Below are 26,585 nucleotides of genomic sequence, written 5' to 3' on the forward strand. Positions count from 1 at the left end.
GTTAGATTACCATAAATGAGAATATCAAACAGTAACTAGAGCCCCTCAGTAGTGGGAGTATAATTATCGTAGTGGCCTCATAAATCATTTGCTTCCCAGCACTCTATCGGGTCATGAGAGCAATAGCTGTGGCTTTGTTCTACCTAGATGATGTTTCAATAAAGCCATTTCTGTTTTTATTCACTCAGATTTACAGTTTTTTCTTTGTATTGACATTAACCAGTGAATCTATTTGTTTCCATTACCAGCAGAATAACTGAAACTATAAATAGTTCTAATTTCTTTCACAAATCTATAGATACCGTTTATTGGGTAGAACATCTGGGTAATCTTGTTTCTCCTCTGTCTTTAGGCAAAGTGTATACTTTCTTAAGCTTGTCCTTTCATTTAGAAAAAAAGAAAAAAAAAATCAACTTTAGCAGCTCTGTATGTTGACCTTAGATAACAGATAAATTGGGCATCTAATCATCTAGGAATCTAGATAAGGTGCCCAGTCACTCCATCAGATTTATAATACTGGTGTAAAAAAAAAAAAAAAAAAAAACCAACCCACAGTATTATGTTTCCTTGTTTGCTGGTTCTGCCAAAAACCAAAATATCATAAATACCATGGATATAATTTCTTTAACATCTGTCTTAATACTATAAAAAGATTAGGTCTTTTCTTCCAAATGTAAAGCAAGCTGCCCAACACCAACTTAGAACACACTTATCATAGCCTAGCATATAAGCACATTTTAGCAAGTTTTAAAGATGGTCTGTAGGAGTGTAATTATCTTGGACAACTGTTATACTAGAATAACCAGTTTAGTATGTTACAACTCTCTTGGTGTAACAGACTATGCAGTGATTACTATAACCCTCCAGGAGTTCTCAGAGGCAAGCACCTTAATTTTGGCAATGGTTGCAGCTCTTCAAGCCTTTGCTCATCTCATCTGTTTTCTGTTTCTGCTTTGGTTCACACATAGGGTGTCCTCTAATGAACTCAGTTTTTCAGAAGAGTTAGAATCACTTGATTGTACTGTCATTTCTACTGGCATTTCTTTTCAGTTCTTAAGTATACAAAGATGTGAGGTATTTTTTCCCCCAGATTCTGTGTGAACCTAAAATTGAATCCAGGCCAGGAACAGTGACTCTCATCTGTAATCCCAGCACTTTGGGAGGCCGAGGCAGGCAGATAATGAGGTCAGGAGTTCAAGACCAGCCTGGCCAATATGGTGAAACCCCTTCTCTACTAAAAATACAAAAAAAACTAGCCAGGTGTGGTGGCACGCACCTGTAGTCCCAGCTACTTGGGAGGCTAAGGCAGGAGAATTGCTTAAACCCGGGAGGTGGAGGTTGCAGTGAGCTCAGATTGTGCCACTGCACTCCAGCCTGGGCAATAGAGGAAGACTCCATCTTAAAAAAAAAAAAAAAAATGAATCCAAATATTAGATTTCTTAGTGAGGTGCCAAACTTAAGTGTTTGGTAACTGAATTGGCTGAATTATTGACTGATACTTTGGTTTTGTAAACAATCACGTAGAGATCTCTTTTGATTCTGCCCTATATGTATGTTGAGATTTCTTCTTTTGGGTCACTGAATTTTTCTAGATCAGTAGGAACCCAGCCTTCTCTTCTGTAAAAGCTTTTAATGGATTAAGGGAAAATATAGTATGCATTTTTAAAAGTCACTACAAAGCCAAGATAAATCACACACAATAAAATTAAAAGCATTATGTATTTTTTCTTCTTGAGACAGAATCTTACTCTGTCACCAAGGCTAGAGTGCAGCAGCATGATCACAGCTCACTGCAGCCTCAACCTCCCAGGCTCAAGCAATCTTCCCACCTCAGCCTCCTGAGTAGCTGGGACTACAGGTGCAAACCAGCACGCCCGGCTAATAAAGAAGGTTTTTGTAAAGATGTCTCACCACATTGCCCAGGCTGGTCTCAAACTCCTGGGCTTAAGCACTCCTCCTGCCTTGGCATCCAAAGTGCTAGGTTTACAAGTGTGAGTCATCATGCCCAGCCAAAAGTAATTTTTTATAGTTTTATACTTATTCCATACTCAAACTCTCCAGTTTTGAAAAATAAGTCCTTTATAGCTGGTTTGTCCAAGTTAGGATCCAATTGAGGACCCTGTATTGCTAGTGGTTATGTCCTTTAGAGCTCTTTAAATTTGATCTCCCTTGTTAATGTCATTGACTTGTTAAAGAGGCTGAACCTATTGATAAATGAGAATATTTATTTAAACTTAAACATTAAATCTTTTAGTTTACTTAAATATTTAAGAATATCTCTTTACATTTATTCAGAACATTGTTACATAGCAAAAATTCTATTCAAATTTTCCACGTTAAAAAAAAAAAAAGTTATTTACATCTTGTTGGTTTAAACCAGGATCCAGTCCAGAACCACATGCTGCAAATGATTGTTAACCTGGAACAATTTGTTTTATTCATGTCAGTAACTTGTTGACAAGATGGAACTATAGCATCTTGCAGAATGACCTCCCTTCTGGATTTGGTTCTCTATCCCTCTAACACTGCACTTGTCCAATATGGTAGCCACTAATCACAAATGGCTATTGGGCTTTCGAAATGTGCCTAGTCTGAACTGAGATGTGCTGTGAGTATAAAATAGACACTGGATTTCTAGACTTAATACAAAAGTAAAATATTTTATGAATAGTTTTTTACATTGATTACATGTTCAAATGATAATTAGGGTAGTATGGGTTAAATTATGTTATTAAAATTAATTTCACCTGTTTCTTTTTTTTTTTTTTTAATGTATCTCCAAGTAAATTCTATCTGGCTCCCATTATATTTCTATCAGATTTAAAATAGCCAGGCATGGTAGCTCATGCCTGTCATCTCAGCACTTTGAGAGGCTGAGACAGGAGGATCGCTTGAGGCCAGGAGTTCGAGACTGATTAGCCTGGGTAACATAGGGATACCCCAACTCTACCAAAAAAAAAAAAAGTTTTTTAATGTTTTTAAATTAGCCAGGCATGGTAATACACACCTGTGGTCTCAGCTACTTGGGAGACTGAGGTGGGAGGATCACTTGAGCCCAGGAGGTCGAGGCTGCAGTGAGCTGTGATTGTGCCACATACTCCAGCCTGGGTGACAGAGTGAGACCTTGTCTCAAAAAAATAAGAAAGAAAAAATTGCTACCCACCAAGGGACTCCACAGCAGTACCCTGACGTGTAATAGCACAAAGAACATCAGTATACTAAAGGGTTCCTTAGCTAGACTTTTGTAACATTTGGTTGCTGTGTACCAGCTAAATAATTTTCAGTGGTAGACCTTGCCTAGAGAATTTTAAGACCTAGTGTTCTACAATCCTGGCATCGTCTGGTAGATCCAATAGATGAAACAGCTGCTACAGATTTTTAAATATCTTGATAGCTGAAAGGGTTAAATAATATAAACCTGTCAAAGCGCTACAAATGCTAATAACCCGGTGCTGCTGATTTAAAAGTAAAGGACTATGTGAGCCAGTGCAAGTTCGTGCTTCATTTGTTTATATATTCATTCATTTGTTTTTAGTGTTGGAAAACCTTGGACAGACAATTATCCCCGATTTGGGATCACTGGAAAGTCAGAATGATTTTCGAACCCCGGAGTTTGTGAGTACTACTCCTTTATCTTAAATTTGTATTTGCTAGCTAAGAGATTTTTCACAAAAAAATTTTACGAAAAACTTTTTCATAAAAGTTTTTTTATGAATGCATTCCTTCAGTGGCTATAGATCCTGCATAGATCTTATGGCAGGGACTGTGCGTTCAGAGCTCTGGTGTCTCTCGGGAATAGGTTGCTAAACTTGATTGTCTCAGCATCATGCTCTATAGGTTTGTTCTTCATATTGTTCATGTAATTTTAAATGGGAATTCATTTTGTAATAAAATAGCATCTTGTTTCTGAAACTCCTGTTCCATTCATTGATACCATTGCTATCAGTATCTGTTGTTAGTAACTCTGGAAAGCAGTCTCTAAGCGTATACAGGTACATTGACCAGGGCCAGTCACTGGTAGCGAACATAGTCTACTTTCCCTTTCATCCTGGAGCTTTCAGTGATACAACCTACATGTATCTCTTAGGGCTAGGAATATTCTGTTGGTTGTTTCTACCAGGAAGGGAGCTAAATGCTCCCACTAAATTGGACTGATTAAAGATTAGCCATGGTTCCTACCCTTAAGGAATTAAAAATCTTATTAGATGCTACTGTGATTTTATTAATGCCTTGTTTAAAGAAAATTAAGCACATAGGATGCCTTGTGCAAAATATCCTTACTACTGAATAGATTTTTACATTAGGCTCATTTGGAGGGGGGGATGGGAACAATTGTTTCTGTGACTCATGTACCATATTATTGCACCAGATGTGTAGGAGAAACATGCCAGGATCCACTTACATTTCCTGATTTTTGTCCCTGTTGCAAATGGCCTACCACTTCAGGAATGCATAAATCTTTTTTTATTTGTTTTCAAAGTGTGATATACAATCACCACTCCAGTAATTGGCAGAGCACGATTGTATTATTGATAAAGACCTGAAAAAACCTCATTATGTGCTTTTTCTGTTCTTGCTCACTCTTTATGGATTGCCTAGTCAATTCAACCAAGAGTAAAGAAACCAGAGTGCTCTGGACTGAAAAGGGATGGCACATAAAACTGTATCCACAATGCCGTTTTATTTCAAAGTGTGGGACTCCTGTGGTGTACTAGCAGATTGCCTACTGTGAAAATCACCTGGATATAATAGAAAGACATAGTATTCAACGACTTTCCTATTATATTCAATAAGATTTCTGGTAAAGGGAAACTGAATGCCCACCAATATTCCTGCATCTTAAAGTAGCAGAGCAATTTTGTGGTTTTTCTGACTTTTGCAGTTAGAGACCGAAAGCAGAATTGACACAGACATTTCACATTTGAGTATAATACTGGTAGACACTCATGAAGCTGCCTTTTTTTGTTGTTTTGTTTTTGTCTCCTTTTGTTGATACTCTTAAAGCAACATATCTAATCTAAAAAAAAATGTGTGCAACAAGGTGTTGGTGCACCTGGTAAACCTATACATGGTTCACACCAATTTCCTATGTGAAAATAAAAGTATTTTCCTCAGGAACAACCTTGAGTGTATTGCAGTGTTGCAGAGCGGCAAGTCTCTGCTGTGTTGTTGCCACAGATGAGGCAGATACACCGATAATCTTCCTCCACCTTCAGCATTAACTTCTTGAGTACCACATTTTCCTTTTCAAAGTGGAAGAAGACAGCTAGTCTAAGCTAGAATGACCAGGGGTGGAACTCCAGGCTCACAGAATACATTTACCTTATTGAAAGACTTGTTTTCACAGTGAATCTGAGAACACCCAAGCTGGAAGGAGATTCTTAGGCTAAATCCCCACTTTTTTATTTTTCAGTCTCATGCTTACAGAATTACCGTTGAGTCATATTGTTAGATTGCAGTGATGGCATTGGAAACTGTTAATCACATAGTCCTGTATGTGTGGTTGATACCAGATTTCTATATCCTGGCTATTATCTTTCTCTAGTTATGGGTTCATAACATGTTCAGGAGAGAATCTGGGATTTTCTTGTGCTTCATAGATTTTCACACATCTGATGCTCATTAAGGCCACTTCTTTGTGTAACTGCTTGTGTTTTCTCCTTAGCATCAGCTTAACCAGCATACTCCCAGTTCCACAGTAAACATAAACTGCTGTCTCCATGGTAAACAAACAGAAGGTGTAGAAGTGGTGCCTTGAGAATAGGGTGCCCAGGGGAATCAAGCATTATATTTAAGGTCAGCTCTTTTTGTAGACAGAAGCTTACAGCGTCAATGAAAATGGGTGGCTCCCATTGTATAGGCAGGCAAATGCCAGGAAAAAATCAGGTAAGTTGATTCAAGCCATATTTTGAAATCAGAAATGGGTGTCACAGTACACACCTGGGAGCAGAAAGAATCCAAAGGCAAAGCAAAATTGAAAAAAGACTGAAAAGAGGAATAAAAGGAGCTGAAAAATCAATATTCTATTTTTCTCCATCTGGCATTTTGGAAGGTCCAACTGCAGTTTGCGGAGTTGAACCGAAATAAAGCAAAGCCTAGTTCATGTTTACTTGGGCCTTATCCTCAAATAGTTCAGATTTTAGAAGGATCAAGAGCCTAGTGTTTTTATACAATGGGGTGTATTTATAGAGTTTGGCTAACAGGGAGACTAAAATGCTTATCATTATTAGTTCATTTCCTTCAGAATTTATGTTTTTCTTTCCTTTGAAACGAGGCCTGAGAGAACATTGGCAGTTGAATAGTCTTGGTCGCTGGCATCATAAGCACATTCAAGTTTTCCTCCACAGCTCAGGTGTCTCTAATGTGACTAGTTGGGTAAAGCCAGCACTGCTGTATATATAGGGTGCGTAAATCACAGTGAAATAAATGCTGCTGTGAACCTCCCACATGGCCTGGAGGCCACAGCCTACCTTGCTCTTGGCACATCTTCACTGGCTGCTTCTCTCGCTTGCTGCAGAGTTTGTCCATTAATTACCTGTCACCTACATATTTGTGTCGTCTTCTCCAGCTCCTGCTCCAATTTGCAGACTGAGGCAAATAAGTTTAGCCAAACTATGCAAAAATGGTGAGTGGTAAACAGAGATGTGAACATAAGGTGCGTGTGTTCTTGCTACCCCAAAGCTTATGAGGAGCTGGGAATGTGTTGAAACTAGAAACTGATATAGACACACTCCAAGGTAAGGTGGGTGTGTGGGTGAGAGTCCAGGTAAAAGGGACCCGGCAAATACTAGCATTAGAAAGTAACTTGATGATCTTGCTGTGGTGGGAAACTGTCTCAATCCTGGTTTAGTTTTTTGTTTAAGCACAATGAAATCTGTTTGATAACTTGTTTCATTAACATTTTATCATGAACATTTTCCCACACTGTTTTGTTTTTTCCAACATTGTTACTGTCTCTGACGTTATTTGTTCAATATATTGATAAGCATAACTCATCCATTGTTACCTTGAAAGCAGTTAGTTCAAGGAAGATGTAGTCAGGAAAATGGTGGCATAGCCAGATGTTCTGGAACTATGTGAATGGTGACTATCATTTGGGTACATGGAAGAAAATAGATTAGGTACATGATTACTCTGGGGAAGGGAATCGAATCGGTTAAAGTGAGGCTGGTAACTGAGTACCAGAGACTCAGATAACCTTGTAGAGTTCAGTCTTAAAAGTAGAGAGTGCAGAAATAGGCCATGTGATTCAAACTGAGGATGGGGAGGTGTCCACATGGTGATGGAGCAGATAAATGTTGTTCTGCAACGTAGTTGCATGCAGGATATCCCACACTTCCCCCCAGTTTGCCCAATCCCAGGTCTGGTTAAGAGCAAAGGAGATCTAAGGGGCAGTCATGGCGGGCCCGTTAGACCCCAGGTTGATTCCAAGCCCCAAGGAGTTGAAAAAAAATAACTGGAGATGTAGGGGGAGCAGTAACGGTCAAGGCTATTTCTAGAAACCCTGACTCAGCTGACACTGACCCAGGAACTCAGATGGACCAGTTGCCTGAGTACACATGGGCTGAGGGATGGGGTGTGGGAAAAGATTCTGATCTAGCAGTGGTGAATCTGCTTGCAGCAAGCAAAGATACTGCCATGGATAGAAATCAGGTTGTGGTCAACATGAAAACACAAGGAAGAAAAGAGAAAGCCAAGGAATTATGTTTTATGATCTGAGACTGACTAGTAATACCCCCATTTTCCAGCCTTTCTAGAACTCAAGGTTTATATATAACCCTCTGACTTTTGAGAAGCTGGAAGATTCCCACTGCCTCTGACCTCATGCCAACCGAGGATGTTTTTCATTGCTTAGTCTCTACAAAATTTGGAATAAGTAATAAGAATTTGGGATGGCAAAAGAGTATTAGGTTTATAATAGGATAAATTAGGGAAGATGATGAGCAACCACAGGATTTAGAAAGGCTAAATAGAAAAATAGACTCAGGAAGATGAAGATTAAAGGAGAACAAATATATGTCCCATTAATTAAGCATCATAGGTACACAGAGAGAAGGAAGTCTGAAGAGTAATTATCCCCCTTTGAGATTTTTTGTAACTGACTCTTTGAGGGAAGATACTACTTTATAGAAAAATATTTTTGATTCCCTGAAATTCAGTTTGATTATCTTCAACCATATGAAAACACGTGTGATCCCAAGGAAGAGTTAAAATATTAGTTTACTAAAATATTCATTCGGTATCTACTATTTTAGGTGAAGAAACAGAAAAAAAAAATCCCTGCACTTGTGGAGCTAACATTTTGATGGGGGAGACATAAAACACAAAATAAACGTGAGATAATCCTTTAGAGAAAAAGTAGGGATTATGTGTGTGTATGTGGAGTGGGGGGTGACAGTTTTAAGTAGGGTGTTTAGGGAATATCTCACTGAGAAGTTGCCAAGTGAAAAAACCTCAAGGTGCTGCTGGAGCAGGCACTTTGGAAATCTGGAGGAAGAGCTTTCCTGGCAGAAGGAGTAGCATAAGCAGAGGCCTCAAGGTAGGAGAGTTGGTTAGATACCTTTAAGGAAATGGAAGAACACTGTGGCTGGAGTAGAAAGATCGAGAGAATAATAGATATGAGGACTTCATAGGCCATTGTAAAGACTTTGGTTTTACTCTGAGTTGGGAAGTCATTTGAGGGTGAGCCTTTGGAGAGTAAACTGGCAGATTTTGAGCAGAGGAGCAACCTGAACTGACCTGTTTTCATAGGATCCCTTGGACTGTCCTGAGAATAGATTATGGAGGAGCACAGCAGGGGCAGAGAGACCTATTAGACTATCTCAGGTATCCAAGGGAGAGATGGTGGTGGGTTGGTCCTGAGTGTTATTATGGTGGTAGAGAGACATACTCAAATTCTGAATACATTCTGAGGGTAGAAGCAATAGAATTTGTTGATAGATCAAATGTGAGAAAGAGCAATCAAGGAATGACTCCAAGGTTTTGATCCAGAAGACTGTGGAAGGAGCAGTTTAAGGATAGGATATACAGGAGAAAAATCAAAATTCTGTTTTGGATATGTAAAGTTTGAGACATTCAGGTGGAGATGTCAGTTTACAGTGGGATATATGAACCTGGAGTAAGAGTTAAAGAGGGGGACCCAACTCCCGATCTGAGAGTTGTCAGCACACAGGTGATGTTTAAAGCCATGGGACTGAATGAGAGCAGCGAGGAAAGCAGTGAGATAGAATAGAGAGGAGATACTGGACTGAGCCCGGGGGCACCAGTGTTTACAGGTCACGGAGATGAGGAAAAATCAGCAGGACAGGCTGAGCCAGGAGGAGCCAGTGAGGTGGGAGGAAAGTGAAGTGCTTTGGAAGCCAGGTGAAGAAAGTATAAAGTAGGAAGGAATGACCAAATTCTGATGGTGATGCAGAATTGACCATTGTATTTAACAACAGGGAAAAGACCATGACAGGAAGGGTTTGGGTTGAGTGGTAGAATCCAAACCTTATTAGAAAGGATTCAAAACAGAATGGAAGAAGAGGAACTGGATACAGAGAATTTAGGTAACACTTTTGTGTGTGTGTGTGTATGTGTGTGTGTGTGTGTGTGTGTATATATATATACATACATATAATATATGTAATATGTAATATATGTGTAATATATATATGTATATATATATATATTTTTTTTTTGCCAAGCAAGAATACAGAGAAAGGGGGTAGTACTTGGAAGGGTGATTACTGTGAAGAGAGTTTTAAGATGGCAGGAATTACTGTTTGTCAGGTAGTGGGAGCAGTTCAGTAGGGAGAGAAAATCTGATGACACAAGAGTGAGAGGGAAGAATTACTGGAATAATGTCCCTGAGAGGGCAAGAAGGGAATCCCATCTGTAAGTGGAGGGATTGGCCATAACTGTAGGGTCTGTTCCTTCTTAGAAGGAAGAGGGAAGCCAGCATATTGGGACACAGGTGAAATTAGTTCAGTAGATTTGATAGTAGAAGATTGCTGAATCTTTTTCTTGATTGGTTTTCATTTACCAGTGAAATGGAAAGCAAGGCATTAGCTAAGATTGAGGGAAAGGGGATCTGAAGAGAGGAGAAAGGGATGAGACACTCATCTGGAAGAGTGGGAAAGTGAATGCACTGGGGAAATGGAATGTCATTGCTTCCAGTGATGAAAGCCTACTCAAGGGTAGTGATCATGGTCAAGGTTGGGTGGTTGTGTGTTTTTCCCATTCAAGTCCAGCTTCAGGGAGCAAGTGTGGAATAGATACAGTTTGATTTAACCAATTTGGAGAGAGAGAGAGCAGGCTAACTGGAGAAACCTGGAAATAGTTCTAGGCTTTCTGAACTGGGGCCAGGGCCTGTGTGGGGCTGACGATCCTGAATTTATAGTCCTACCACACTGCCCTGCTGTGTGGCTTTCTCCAACATCATTCAGACAGCGAGAATGCAGATAGCAGCCTTCAGCCAGAGTTGGGGCTTTGTAGATGGGCATTATGGAGAGTACAGTATTGGCAAGATGTCACTGAAACAGTGAGCTCTGGAATGTGGCCCTAAAGATGGAAGGAAGGGAAGAAAGAAAGAGGGTCGGCAGATTGATTAGAAGAAGTCAAGGGGCCCCTGGGGTCTTGTGAAATGAATAGGTGATAGAGTTGTGGTTAGAAAGAGGGATTCTTAAATAAGTGCTTTTTGAATATTTCTTAAATAAATGCTTCTTGAATTTTTCAGGATGGCAAGGGCCAGGGTAGGACTATGGCATTACTGCATGAAAGAGAGAAGGTGATTGGCAGTAAGAAGTGAGGCTACTGAGGGACCAGAGTGCATTGGTCATGTCGTGTTTCTGGATGCATAGGTCCTGGTCTAATGAAGGACACACAGTGAAGAAGGACACACAGTGAAGAAGAACATGTGAGCCCGGAATCAGAATTTCAGCGAACCAGGAGCAGCAGCTGGGAATTTGGAAATGATAGACTTGAGGAAGCTTTGGGGTTGTATTCTATTCACATGGACCTGAAATGAATTTTCTTCCAAGAACATTGAGGAGTAATGGTCTAGAAGTGGCGCTTGGGAAAAGAACATTAATCTTCTTTGCCCTGAGGTGTGAAAGGTATGAGAGAATCAGAGCCAGCTGCCCACAGGTCTACAAATTTTTGCTTGCAGGTTTTGTCTCAAAGTGGGTTCAAAGATCTATTTTCACCTTTTTTTTTCCCCCCTGAGTAGTCCAGACTTTGTTTTGGTTATTTCTGAAGCAACTGAATTGGTGTTGGGGCTACTGAGAAATATTTTGGTCTATTTTATGCTCAATCCAAGACCTTTCTGGCTAATTCCAGAAACCCAACTAAAGTCCCAAGGTCTGCCCACAGACTTCCAGATCTTCAGGATTAGAAAGTCTGGGAATAAGGCATTTTAATGTCAAGCATTTTTTCACTTGAACTTACACTCTTTTGCCTTCTATAAACAAAGAAATATGATGACTTTGCCTTGTGTCTTTGGCCCTAAGCTTGCCAAACTAAAAAAGAAAAGAAACTCAACCGAAAAATAAAACCAAACAAAGGAACATTAATTTGGCAAAAGGACTCTGAAAAGGGGGAAATGAGATCAGAGATAAACTGACTAGTAAGAATTGCTAAATTGGCCCATTTGCTGTGGTAGGAATTCACATGGCATTTCAAGGTTAAAAGCTTTTTGTGCATTCAAGAACAGAAGGTGATGGAATGTGCATTTTTGTCTGAATATGGAGGAATATTTATTTGCTCCATGTGGCTGATTCAAAAGCTAAATTCATGGATTTGTTAGGATTGGGGAGTATGAGCAAAAGTGAAGCAGTTCAACATGCGAAGATGTCATTTAGAAATTTTTTCAGAGGCACTTCTTTGGAATATAGAATGTTATTTTCTCAGAGAAACAGTCATAAATGGTGATTAAGTTGCTGGGCCCGGTCAGACAAGACCTGCTAAAGCCAATTTAACTCAGAAGGCTAACAAATGATCATTCTGTACTAATAATCCTCTTGAACACTCTAATCTTTTATTTTTTCCATTCTTAGCAAAAAATGTGAGTGTAAAATGAAAGTCCTCAGTGAGTCCAGACTTGTGAAAAAATGCTTAGCATGATCAGAGAGATTGATTGATTTTTGAGTTATGTGAGATGATGAAGAAGCAGTGGTTGGCCCACAGTTTAAGGAAGTCAATTTAACTGTATGAGATGAATGAGAAAACCGCTTACTAGCTTCTATATTGCTTTTGTCTTTTCTGAAAGTGAACTTTAGATTGATAATGGTTAAAGGTCTGGTGAAGTCTACAGAAGCTCATGCTGCCCAAGAATATTTTAGAAAGGAGTATAATTGTTCCAAATGAGTTAACCAGGGCATTAAAAGCACTTGTCGATTTGCTTTGGGAAGTGCAGCGTTCGTCTCGAGGTGATACAGGGACTGGGACAGCTGCCAGAACCTAGTGGGGCAAATGTGACAGTTCTCAAAAAGGGGTGAAGTTAGGGTAGAAGTTGGGCATAGGCTAAATTCTCATAAATGGAGACACTGGAGCTGGAGCACTAATCTCCATATTCCAGAATGAGATGTTTAAGATGAATGTTAGAAAAAAGGTCATTAGGAGCCAACATGATGAGTTCAATAAAATAAGTCATCCCAAAATGAATACATTACTTTTTTTTAATGGAGGTTATTAGACTGACAGAATAGGAGAGCACCACAGATATTTTTGTGTGTTTTGATTTTAGCAAGATGTGTGGAAAAAAATGTATTTAAGTACAAAATGAAGAAATGTGTGCCTGGTGACAGCATGCTTATCTGGGCAATTGTTCTTAAAACTGTGGAATAATGGATGAAAATCAATTTCTAGAGGAGACAAAAATCAATATGAATTAAAGTAAATGCCTGCCCCTAATTAATAAATATCAGCTGTTTAAGTAATCAGCTATTTAAGTAAAGAGCATAAGAGCAGAGAATAATGATGGATCACATGAAATGACTGGGTATTTGGTTAATGAAGCTCCATGTGAATTGAGCATGTGATAACAATGTCAAAAGGTTAATGAAAATCTAGATTGCGTTTGTACCTGTGTCCAGAATAAAGGAAATACTCGGCTTTTCCTGCTCAGTATTGGTAAAGCTACCTCCCGTTCTGAGTGCTGACTTTAAAGGGGAGCATGTTGAGAGGGAATGATCAGCATGGTGGAAGATCCTGATATTTAGGCAAGAACATGACAGCAACATTTCAATATTTATCAAGAGTAATTGGTGGATGGCATTGCAAAATGTAGCATTAAGACCCATGAGGTATATATGAGCAACTAGATTTCATTTCAGTAGAAAGACGTTCTCATAATTAAAATACCTCACACCTTGGAGGAGATGAAATACAGATGAAATGGATAACAATCTAGCATGGAGATGATGAATGCCTGAACCAGGCCATGTCAGTGGGACATGACAATTGGCAATTTCTAATTGACTTGGTAACTGATAGAAAGTGGGGAACGAGGGAAAAGGAGGTTTCTGTGACGTCTGACCCCACTGAGTTTTATGCAGTTCGTTCATGTATCTGCATTGCTCCTTTTTTGTTTTTTTTCCTCATGTAACATATTATCAGCAGCCAAATGATGTAATTCCTTTCTCCATATAACAGTATTTATTCTACCTGGTTTTATTCCAGTATTTCCAGAAATCCTTAGCTGTAAAATGTCTTGTGAGTTCCCACTCCACAAAGTGTCACATTTGAAATTCAGCAAGCTATCTGTTATCTGGGGAATGTCAGAATTAATTTGACAAAAACATGGGTGAGGAAAGCAGGGAGGTCTGGGCATTCTGAACAAAGATGTAATATCAGTATTTACCATGGAACTCATTTGATTATAAGTCATCTAGAAGCATAATCACAATAATGGCCAGGAAAGCCACAGAAGCAAAATAATTGAGTTAAAGTTGAGAGTTTGCTGGCAAATAACCTCATTGTCTCATGACCTAAAAAGCAGCATGGATGTAAAATGTTGTAATAAAAATTTAAAGAGAAAGACAGAACTTGGTGGGAATGTACACACGATGTGAATTCACAAGATTCCCAGAATATTGAAAAGGAGAGGCCAGTGGGATTTCAGCTTCTGCCATCCCTCCCGTATTTTGAACTCTTGATTAATTTGGAAGACTGAAGGGCTTTGGAAAGATGATTTGAAATCTTTTTATTTCTGAGGTCCCATTAGTTAACTGTAGCTTTCCTTATTTTAATAAATAATAATAAAGTGCATTTTTACTATGAGTCTCAAATGTATTCCTCAAGTCTGTCTCTGGTAAGAAACTATAAATATGCTTTTACCCAGAAAACTCTTAATGGCTCCTTGAAAAGGAAAAAGCATTTACAGCTCCTTCTTCCGAGTCACTCTTCGAAATGTGGAATAATATGACCGGACGGATTATAATAACTCCCGAACAGCATCTTCATTAATTATAATGGGCAAACCAATACTATGGATCTTTAGGATATTAGCATGTATTATAATATATCAAGTCAAGACCATACTTGTAGCTGGAATAAAATTTGATTGCAAATTTGTGTGTTTTGATTTTAGCAGGATGTGTGGAAAAAAATTGTAGATTTTTTTCCTGACTTCCTTAAAATAAAAACAAATAATGAAAATTTTGACAGATCATTCAGTGATGCTAATGGTGTCACTACCATTTCATGTACTTTCGTCTGCCTTAAGTTTTTTTAAAAAGCAAATATACTATCTGTGAAATATGAAGGAAGAAGGTTAAAAAGAGGTGAATTAGATGAGGGACTTCTGAGACTTTGAAAGTGTTTTTACTTATTTTGAATTTTCCTTCTTTGTAGGTGAAAGCCATTTTAAAGGTTCCCCTCCTAGGAAGTTGAACATAAGATGGACTTCAGGGAATTAGAAGCCCTATCTTTCCATGCAACCCTGCTCTCAGGCACCTGTGGACAAGTCACTTTTCCTTTTAGAACCTGTTTCCTCATATATAAAAAGCGGAAAGATCAGCAGTAGATGTCCTCACTGGGGTGTTGTTCAGCGACTGCATGGTGACTGAGAAACATTTTAGCTATCTTAAAATGATGTTCATAATAATATACTGAATAGTCTTATCTAACACTTATGGATGCTTGTAGTTGGCTAAGCACATTACAGGGAAAGGGCTAGCTAGGATTGAAAAGGCCACAGCCCTACGTTACTCAGCCCTGCCATACCCTGTATCATTCCCTTTCAAATGAAATCAGAGTGTTTTGGCATCAGGAATTAGTTCTATTCTTCTTAGAAGATCAGGCAAGAGCCTTGATGACTTGTGCCCCTGAGAAAGTACAGTTACAGACACTTCAGTACCTACCAAATTATCAACAGGTTGAGAATTAATCATACCCAGCGATATTATAAAATACCGACAGCACAACCTATCAATAAATATGTTGAGCACTTACACATGTTATATAATTTTCAGTGAACTAGAAATAGACCATTTAAGTTATGTACTATTCTGAATAAGCCACTATTAGCTTCACTAAATTTTGGAGTAAAATTTTCATTCAGTATATATTAATCAATACGCTTAGAGAAATACAAAGCAGTCTATCTCAGCATTTACCCACAGGGCCAAGAGTGGGCATACTGTTCACCTCAGTCTCCTGCATTGTCTTATTGTCTGACAAATGTTAGTTGTGCAGTTGATGCTGGTTGGTTGATTGAATGAAAGACTATAAGGCAGTGTGTAGTGTTTGATGAGTTCTGTTAGGCACTTAGGAAGTGCTAGAGGAATTCAGTTAGGGCTGTAGTTCTCAACCCTGGCTGTGCATCAGAATTACCTAGATCGTGCTTTTGAGATATGAAGACCCAAGCTCCACTTTCATGTGCTTATCTTGGTCTTAGTAGAACCTGACTGTATTTATATAACATTTAAAAGATGACTATAATGTACACCTGGGTTTAAGAATCATTGCCTTAGAAAAATCAGGTCTGGGCTGGATGCCTATAATCCTAGCATTTCGGGAGGGCTAGATAAGAGAATTGCTTGAGCTCAGGAGTTCAAAACCAGCCTGGGCAACATAATGAGACCTTATCTCTACCAAAAAAAAACAAATTATAAATACATGTATACACACACACACCACACACATATATACATATATACACACGTATACGTGTACATATACATATTTATCTACAAAAAAATACATATATACACATATATGTGTACATATACACACATATATGTGTACATATACGTGTGTGTGTGTATATATATATAAAATCAGGTTTGTATTTTTGAAGGAAATGGTATGTAGCTCAACCTTGAAGACTACATTTTGGTAGATACTGAAATCTGTGCCAGAATCTAGATCAATCGGGATTTTACCAGTTCTTTTGACTGACCTCTGGATAACGCCCACACAGATAATGGAGAATAATCTCCTTTACTTGAAAGTCACCTGATTCTGGATGTTAACCACATCTACAAAATACCTTTACAGCAACACCTCGATTAGTGTTTCACTGCATAATAAATGAGTACGATAGCCTAGCCAAGCTGATACATAACTATCACAGTGGATGTATTACAGGAGGGTGTCCAAATAGCATTACATGAACATATCAATGAAGATGGAAATGAGTGGGGTGTACCCAGTTTGCATTGAGCCTAGAGCTGATCTTGAGAAGTGAGAGGAGAGGATGTTGGAAAGATAATGTGGAATGTAGAAATGTTGGACTACAGAGTTTGGGCTTTTGAGCTGAAGAGAGAAAGCAGCGCTGTAGCAGTACTGTCCAACAGAACTTTATCTCACGGTGGAAATGTTCTGTCTCTGTGCTAACACGATAGCCACTGACCACCCTTGGGTATGGAGACAACTTGTGATGCAGCTATTGAGGCCAAAGAACTGAATTATATTAATTCTTATTCATATAATTTCAGTAGCCATGTGTGGCTCATGACTACTGTGTTGGAAAGCACCACTGCAGAGAGAGTATTCTGGTGGTATGATGAACTGGGGAAGAAGCAACGTGCAGGCAGTCCAGTTAGGAGATGACCGTAATAGTCCCAGTGGGGACTGGGCAGAAGCAGGGAATATGGAAAGGAGAGTTGGAGGTGAGGGAGAAGCGAATCAAAGATAATCTTACATTGCCCGTTTCTCTTTCTGGCCACTTCTCTGCTGTTTCACTTCCTGCCCTATGTCACCCAAGCACTTCCTATCCCTTAGATTCCTCAGAGCTGAGTCCCACTCATCTTTTCTCACTCACTCTCTCTCCTTCTCACACTCACTTCCTCAGCTTCCATGACGAGCTCTATGTTGACAACTCCCAAGTTTATCCTTTTCTTAAATCTTTCGTCTCAGCCCTGCATGCTGATACTGCCACATAGAAACCTCGGGGACTTAGTCTTTCCCTCCTAGTCTTTTTTCTCTTTCAGTTCTCTGAATGTTGATAAATGTAATCATCATCCTTTCAGCTGCTCAAGCCAGAAACCTGAGGCTCTTTGACACCCTGTTGATAACTGAGGCTCTCTCAGCCCCATCCAGTTAATTAACAGGGTCTGCTGATTCTAAGTACAAATTATAGCTTCAATCTGTCGCTTACTTCTCATCTCCATTGCTAACCTCCTCAGGTAGGCTCCACCTTTCTTCCCTGGACTCAGTCTTCCCATTACCACTTTTGCCACCCACTGAGCTGTTCTCTAAATAATTCCTTTAAAAATAAAAATCAGATTTATTTATTTCTTCTGTGATGTGTAATGGAATTTTCTTCCCCTGTTAATTTATCTGCCACATTACAGAATGTCACAGGATAAAGGGTTAATTAATTTCAGTTTATTTAATAATATTTATCCATTTAATGTTCCCATAGCCCTGTTGAGCAGATACTGTTGGGAAATATCACTAAAAGGATGGCACAGTCTATATCCCTTTGAGGCATATATTCCAGTGAGAAAGACAGACATTAATCAAATAATTACACAAATAACTCGACAATTAAAGTTGTGAGAAGTGACATTTAAGGAGAAGTACAGGGTGTGCTGTGAGCATATAAGGAGTAAACCTAAGCTAGCTGCGAGGGAAAATCTCTATGAAGAAGAAAGGGAGTAAAGGAGATTCTAGGAAGAGGGAACTGCATGTACAAAGATAGGAGGGAAATACTTTTCTTCAATAGAATACAATTTAAAATGTTAATAGAATATAGAAACTGACAACTGCATTTGGATGGAATGGAGTCGTGAATTTTCTGAAACAGACTTAGTCTGTTACCACCTAATTATAAAACTTGAATAAAATGGTTTTTTAAAATACTTTTACATGTTACCTCAAGTCAATTCAATAATCTGTTGGCTCACTTTCTTAGGTGTTATAGATTAAAAGTAAGTATTTTTTCCTTCAGTGTTATATTCCCATTAAGATAATGTTATATGTACGTAAAAATACATGACATATATGTATTATACTATTATAACATAATGTAAAATTAAGAGTCAAAGTGGTATAAAAAACCAGTTCTAAATTTTTAATATTCTTACACTTCACACTCTAAATAGAAAAGTATCAATCTCAGAGTTTTCTTTTTAATGTGGATTTATCTGTTGATATCTACTAATTAGAACTTAAAACTGAGAAATTTAAAAAATATGTATTCATGTAAATACAACCAATACACATTAATATAAATATGCAGAATAACTCTTACAAAATAGTAAGAAGGGTGTCATTTTTTGTACATTTTGCAGATCTCTTTAAGAAAAGACAGCTGGATTCTTATATCTGCTTCTGCACTTAAAAGTTGCAATATATTGTTTTGGTTGAAGTACACGAAGATGATTCAGTCTTACATAGACAAGTAGTCAGAAAAAGGAAGCATATTTTAAAGCCTTTTCAGATAATTGAGGATGTTCTTGGATTCCACAATAAAACTCAACAAGTGGTAGTTTATAAAGGTTGGTTGCAATGTGGAATGTTGAAACTGTATTAATGAATTTTCCCTACATGAAAAACTTGCCTTGCGTTTTGAAAGGACCTTCACCCAAGCATGATTTTTGCCACCATGCTTAGGTCAGTTGGGAGGTATCGATTCACTAAGTTAAGTAGATTTTACAAATGTTTACTCATTTCATTATAGGATATGAAAAAATCACTTTTGTTAACATTACCTTCAGTCTCAACAGAAAAGTCATTGACTATTAGGAAGCTGTCAAATTCACAGTGGTGAATTTAATTGTCCTAAATTCTAATATTTGGTTGAAAACTTGTATTTTGTCACTAACAGTAAATGTTGTCAGTTGTTTTCCTTGAAATGACAGTTGCATGTTGTTCATTTTCGGGAAAGTATCTGCTAAATATTCGTCTGTGCAACCAAATTTTGTGTCAGTCATCTGTCAAGTAAAAATGGCATTCTGTGAGAAAAAAAAAAAAAGGCAGTTTTAACGAACGCACAACTTAAAAATCCTGCAATCCCTTTCCCTTGAGACAATCATCATACTTCTGTGTGCAACGGAAGTGCTGAATGGGTACTTCCATTTCTTCCCACAGAATATTAAAAAGACATTTACTCAACACTCAAGATTTAGTAAAGTTAGTACTTACTACTGCTCCATCAAGAACATTCTTAAGGGAAGTGACAACTTGTTTTTTTCACTGTGAGCATGTGGTGGTGAAGAATGCCTGCTCGTCCAGTCTGGTGCCAATGTGGAATTGTGCTAAGGTGCTGGCAGTTTTACCCACCATGACTTTTGCACCATCACTGCATATGATAATGCAGTTAGAAAGGCAAATAGCATCTTAGTATTATAAAAATGGTTTTGACCCTGCAGGTCCCCCAAAAAGGTCAGGAACCCTCAGAGGTCTATGGAACACACATCCATTGGCACAGAGGGTGGTACAAGAAGAGAGAGAGAAACATGAACCCAAGTTGGTAGGAAGGCTTCCAAGGAAGAACTGAGCTGGACCTTAAAGGAGAGTTAAGATTTGGATAGGTGGTAAGGAGTTGGTGGTTAGGAGAGGGGGAGGGGATTTCAGGACAGAGAAACCATGGGAGCAAAGGAGTAGAAAGAGGAAGGACTGTGACGTCGTCAAGAGACTGATGAGAAAGATAGTTGGGTTGGAAGGTTAGGAATGGGGAGTAATAGTTTATAAAATGTGGCATATAATCAGATTATAAGGCATCTGAAAAGTTTGGACTTCCTCTAGAGGTTGCTAGGAGTAGCTAATGGTTTTTGAACTCTTCTGTGATTTGCTGAGCATATTGGTTTAGGCACATCCTTCTGGTGGCAATGTAAAAGGTAAATTGGTGAACAGGAGAAACAGATGCAAGGAGACCAATGGGGTGTTAATTGTAACCTCATTAGTAGGGGTCAAGAGCACAGACTAGAACGATGGCAATAGATGGAACAGATTGAAAGCTAAACTAACTGCCTCAGAGGTGGAGGCAATATGAGAACTAAAGATGAAAAAGTCAAAGGTCACCTATATTTTATATTGCATAACCCCAATTGCTTGCCAAGGACATTGTCTATTAGGGAAATGTAAAAAAATTGGGTGCTTTTATATATGGTCCCACATAAGGCTTTATCCTTCCAAAAAATCAGAGTGCTTCCTTTTTTTCCGATAGCAGGACTATATCATTGAACATATTTTCCTTTTGCCTTGCTGCCAAGAGGCTTTGTGCCAGTTTGCCTGTTAAGATCACAACAACTACAATTGTCTCAGTGGTTAGTACATTATCTTCCTCCTACCTTCTCTGGCTCTGATTCTGTTTATCATTCTTAATGGTATTGCATTTGTTCTTCTTGATGCCAGATGTTTTACCTCTTCTTTTGAAAGAGGCTAGGAGAAGAGGTAGAATACAATTTAACAGCCCTTAACATATTTTATTCTTTTGTGGAATAAGGCCCTCCCTTTATCACACTTTACTCGGAACCTGAAGAAAGAGTAAAAGCCTCTTATGTCCAAAACCAAAGCACTACTCTGTAATTTGAGAGAATTTCAACAGATTCAGTTAATCTGGTTGCCCAATCCAAAGCATGTTAGAAGCAGCAGGTATAATAGGGTAATACAACACCTATTAAAGACAGGTCAATTGATAGCTAAAAGAAGTCATCCCTGATCATCTGAGTAACAATAGAGAGAAGAAACAAGATGCGGGTGGAAGTTTCTGATGATTATAAGCTGTGTGAATGCACCCAACACAGGTAGTAATCAATAAAAAACTGCTACCTGTTAAGGTAGAGAATACCATTGTGAAAGCTCACATTTATTGAGCTTTGACTATATTCCAGGTTTTGTGCCATTGCCTTGCATGTATCATCTCACTTAATCTTCACAATAACCCTGCCTTTCTATGATTTTCCCATTTTACAAATGAGTGAATTTAGTTTTAAAGAGATACAATATACACACAAAGGCACGTGGCTAGTTGTACGTGGCACAGTTAAGATTTGAAGCTAGTAGCTGTGCCAGATACCAAAGTCTGTGTTCTTTATTCTCATTTTGGACTCTCTTCATTTACCTGCTAAATAATAATAGCTTATATTCAATATCCTCTTTTAAGAGAGTTTTGTGAGGTTTTATTTATTTACTATCTATAGTCAGCTGAAAACATTTTTGCCCCACTGTGTTTTTGTTTCTGTTTTTTTTGAGACGGAGTTTCGCTCTCGTTGCACAGGCTGGAGTGCAACGGTGTGATCTCAGCTCACCACAACCTCTGCCTCCCAGGTTCAAGCAATTCTCCTGCATCAGCCTCCCAAGTATCTGTGATTACAGGCATGCACCAGCACGCCCGGCTAATTTTGTACTTATAGTAGAGATGGGGTTTCTCCATGTTGAGGCTGGTCTCGAACTCCTGACCTCAGGTGATCCACCCGCCTCGGCCTCCTAAAGTGCTGAGATTACAAGCGTGAGCCACCGTGCCCAGCCTGCACCACTGTTTTAAATGAGACATTTATTTTTTAAAATTGTGTTTTGGAAACATCTGTGCATGCCTGTTTCCACACCACAAAGAACAGCCATTCTTGTAAACTGCTTCTTGAGTTAAAGGAAGAAAAGTAATAGCTACATAAAACATGAATCAACTGGTAGGAATTGTTACAATCCTTTGCTTTGATGGGCACTAGGGACTCTGATTTGTTTTTCTTCCTCTAGCTTTGAATGAAGTTGCAAACATTGATTTCCAGAGCAGTCATCTGAGATCATGGCCCAGGGGTACATGTGACATAACCGGTTGACTAGGGAGTTACAGATGATGACAGCACTCTTGTGTAGCTGAAAAGCTAAAAATAGCCCAGGGCAGTTCCAAGACTGGAAATGGAAACCTACCGTAAAAGATGAGTTCACCAAAGAAATTGTACCAGGAGAAACCCTTAGATGACTTTCAAACACATGTCACTATGTGAGTGACAGATTGTAACATTAAGGGAAGCTGCAGAAGAATTATCTGAGAACCTAGTAAAGAACCCAAGACTTCCTACTTTGGTTGTGCCCCCAGTTACACCTTATTTATCTTCTTCATCTCAGCTTCAGTCTGGGTAGCTATAACTTAAAATTTGAGGGACTGCTAACCTGACACAGCTGTCTACTAACTTGACACAAGTCACCTGTGAGACAGGTGACTTAGATAAGGGGGGCAATTCACAACTATCGATTTTGTGACTGGGAACCACCAGTATTTGTGAGTTGTGACCAGTTTTGTGGTCTAAGAACAAAACATAGATAAGCTAAAGATAGTTGAAGTATAGTTAATTAAGAAGACTCAGAGGATGGGTGGAAGGGAACATACAGTTACAAAGTCAAGCTACATTTGTTGTTCCGTAAAACTAAGGATCTTCAAGTTTGTGGACAGAACATTGTGAAAGTTCATTAAATCATAAAGAATCTGGTTGTAGCAATATTATTTTGGTTCCAACTGATTCCAGAATATAAGATTGGAGATATTTCTTTAAAAGTTCAGAAATGTAATTCAGGACAACTCTCTTGTCTACGTGGAAAACCTACAGATCATTCTTCCTTAGGAGATGGTACAAACTGAAAATGTTCACAGGGTCAAAAAAGCTTGAAGTAAGCATGGCTGGATATTAAATCCACAGTGGATATTAAAGCAAGATGCCTTGAGGATATTGGAACCTTAAGAGGTTAACCTCTAGGAGGATAATCATTCACTCTCACAAATGTCCTCTTTTACCACCTGTCTTCTTATATCTATCTGTTGAAATGCTTTATTGGGAATATCTTAAAGTTTGATCTCTCTTAAGAGACCTCTCCTAAGAAAAATCTTTCTTTTACCAGCATTACCACTTCCAAATGAGAACAGTGCAAATGGATGATGGTTTCTTCTAGAAAAGGGGAGTGTAAAAACAACCACTATAGGCATTTTCACATTTTTTTGTTTTTGTTTATTGACTATTTATTGTTCTCCTTTTCTGCAGATCACCTTTAAGGAAGGCTAAATTGAGATTTTTAAAATGGTCAAAAGTCTGGGAAAACAGGAAAGTGAAATATATGTATATATATATATATATATATATATATATATAGTCATGTTAATGAAAATTACAATTATAACTCTGGGTTTAAGAAAAAGATTCAGTAAGAGTACTCTACCCCATAAGAAGGCTGCTAACTCAGCATCTTCTACCCTTGTTAATTAATGATGTTTAAGGAAGTTTTATTTTAAATGTCATTTCAAAGTTGTTTTCATATTTCCTCTACCCTTTTTCAGAAATTTTAACAATACTGAAAATCCTATGAGAACTCCATTTGATAAAAGTACTGCTTCCTTGGCATGAACTACAGGGAAATATTTAATACTCATTATGCTCAAGGCATTGCGCCTTCATCCTCACCAGGGTCTAAAATGTTCTATTCTAATGAAAGAACTCTAGAGTTTAACACAGGCAAACGGAAACAGAGCTAAAATCAGGAAGCCATTGATATGTGAACATTCCCTTGCATACAAAGCATTTCATGGCACAATCTAATGGTGTTTATAAGTGAACTACGTCTATCCTTGATGAGAAATGACTGAAAATAACAAGTTCAGCTGTTTCAGAACTAGTTATAGCCATTTACTTATATAAAACACGACTATTTTTTAAGAATTTCTACATCAGTTTTAACTTGCAACAGAAATTATTTGTATACCAAATAAGTAGTATGTTTTGAATCTAAAGAAATGTATGAGTCAAAATACACAATTGATAACTTGGTAGTTATTCAGGCGGCATGTAAATTATAATGGAAAGTCAGTCGGCGGGTTGGTGCCCTTCTAAAATTAGCATGCCACATTCCAGTTGAGTGTCCACATTATAGAAAACATGTTCACCTTGCTAAACCCAGGGCTGCCTGACGGTGCCCTGAAATATTTCTCCCTCTTCCTTTCAGGACTAATTTAGTAAAAATGAACTCTTTTAAGGTCACTATATACATCATTCCCTATTTTCTTTTTCATGACCACAACCCCAGATTGTGCTGGGACACCATCCACTCCTAGCAGCTGCTGCCCCTTCTGAAGCTGGCTTATTCAGCCACCTGTTCAAATGGATACCAGGGTTCAGAGTGGCTATAAATCACACCGTTTCTGTGTTTGGATTGCTTGGTGCAAGCACCATCCAGGGATACATAGGAACCCCTCATAACCAGTCTCTCCATAACTCATGTTGAGTGCTTACATTTGAAGAGATATTTGGTGCCCTCCCCCACTTAGCGGTCTTCTCTTAGCAGACAGGAGTCCCAGACTGAGCCACGTGGAATCATATAGGCCTAGTCTGTATTGCCCTTTACCCCCACCTGTTCAGTTACCTGTGTGGTTTTTAGGATTTCATCAGTAAGAAGACCCAAGACAATCTACTGAAAAGTATTTAATAAGATTGTTCGATTAAGTGAAAGATAGTAATAAGCACTCCACAAAAAAAAGAGCATTTCATTTGGGCAGTATCCATAACAAAGTTAGAGCTCTCTAGTTAAAAGGTGTACAAGAAAAAAAATACGTATTTTGACTATCATAATGGGAAAAGTAGAAAACACTGAAGTCAAATGAGGGTGGAGCAAAGCACTCATACCCTCTGGTGGATGTGTTGATTTTATAAATATTTTGGATGACAGTTTAGCAACCTATGTATCAAAAGCTTTTAAAAAGACTGTGCCACTTAAAATCTGCTTCTGGAATTTAGTAATTGAACATGTGCACAGATACATATGTACAAAGATGCTCATTGCAGCAGTGTTTATAAAGGCAGAAAATTGGAAACTACTTCTGCGCTCATCAGTGGAGGAACTGTTTTACTAAATTATATTGCAGCTATTACACATGTTGTAGAGCTTTCTATAAAGCTGGCAAGTGTCTATAATAGATGTTTATAAAACAGTATGTATAATATGGTATCATTTTGGTTAGTGTATTTGTGTGCTCTTGCATGCATGTATGTCCATCTAAGAGTGAAAGGATATAATCCAAAATTTTAAGAAACTTAGCTCATGTCTAGGAGATGGGATTACATATGACTTTTATTTTTTTCTGTATTTTTTTGTATCTTCAGAATTTTTTTGTGTTGAGGATATATTTTATCAGAAAAAAAAAATTTATTCTAAGAAAAAAATAAACCTGAGCCCCTGAGTTCTCAGCAGAGAACTCAAGGTGAACAAGCAAGACCTGGCGACTAACCTTCAGAAGCTAATAGTGTGGTTAACAGGGCAGGAAGCAGACCGTGTGATTTGTACAAAAATCATTCTGGGCCATTCCTGAGTACACCTTGATCATCAGAGAGTCACAACCAAAGGATGTTCTTGGAACATCCTGACACATTTGACTCTAAAACAGACTTGGAGTCCAAGCTTCAGGATGTATTTTCCTCCTTGAATAGGCTCCTTTTCCACTGTGCTGCTTTGCTGTCAACACATTCCTGAATGCCTGGTCTGGTCAAAAACAAGCTCACTTACTCCCTACAGTACACACCATTTACTGAGCTGACTTCCTGTGTGGCTCCCCTGTGTGTCCAGAGTTACTAATATGTTACTTCCTTTCCTTCCCACCCCGGCTTCCGCAGTACTTGTCTTTCCACCTTCGGAAGTCAGCCTTCCATACCTGCAGTTCTTGGCACTTCTTTGGCTCAATTATTACTGTGTTTTTCTTGAACTTTGCAGTTTGCATTTTGATCAAAATGAAGAAAATTTGACCTAGTGTCTTCTATCTCTGCAATATTTTTGCACCATTTTGTTGGTGGGGGGAAGAACGTTCTACTTATTACTCATGCCTTGACTCTGATGCCTGAACTCTGCTACAGTTAGGAAAAACACTTAGGAATATGTATCATTCATAACTGCATGCCATGTAAATAAAATTTTTTATGTTTCATATTTTGTGAAATCTAAATTTACATAAAGGCTTCTGCTTCTAATATTTTGTTTCCCTAGAACTTACCATGTACCTGGATTCACAATTTACTGAAAAATAGAAGATCCCATATTTTTACTTTAGTAGTTGTCTATTATTATAGTTTTTTCCCTTTGTGTTCTTCTTGGAATTAACTACTTTTTCTTCTCTTAAAAATTGTAGAGAGCCACGTGTTTTTTCTATATTTGCACATCAGTTACACTTCAAATTATGTGAA

General features: G+C 38.3%; 1 protein-coding gene across 5 annotated transcripts in view; it reads left to right on the top strand.

Annotated features, from left to right (window-relative positions):
• ANO6 (anoctamin 6) overlaps positions 1–26,585 on the top strand; it is a 212,463-nt gene that overhangs the window by 85,323 nt on the left and 100,555 nt on the right. For 4 of the 5 annotated variants that reach the window (XM_003906239.5, XM_009180562.4, XM_009180560.4 and 1 more), the window contains one exon: positions 3,536–3,615. The exons of the other annotated variant lie outside the window; for it this stretch is intronic. In XM_003906239.5, coding sequence (XP_003906288.2) covers positions 3,536–3,615 — 80 coding nt within the window. The remainder of the gene's footprint in view (positions 1–3,535; positions 3,616–26,585) is intronic. 5 annotated transcript variants of the gene reach the window in all.

This window comes from Papio anubis, chromosome 9 (assembly GCF_008728515.1).
Source record: "Papio anubis isolate 15944 chromosome 9, Panubis1.0, whole genome shotgun sequence".
NCBI lineage: Eukaryota > Metazoa > Chordata > Mammalia > Primates > Cercopithecidae > Papio > Papio anubis.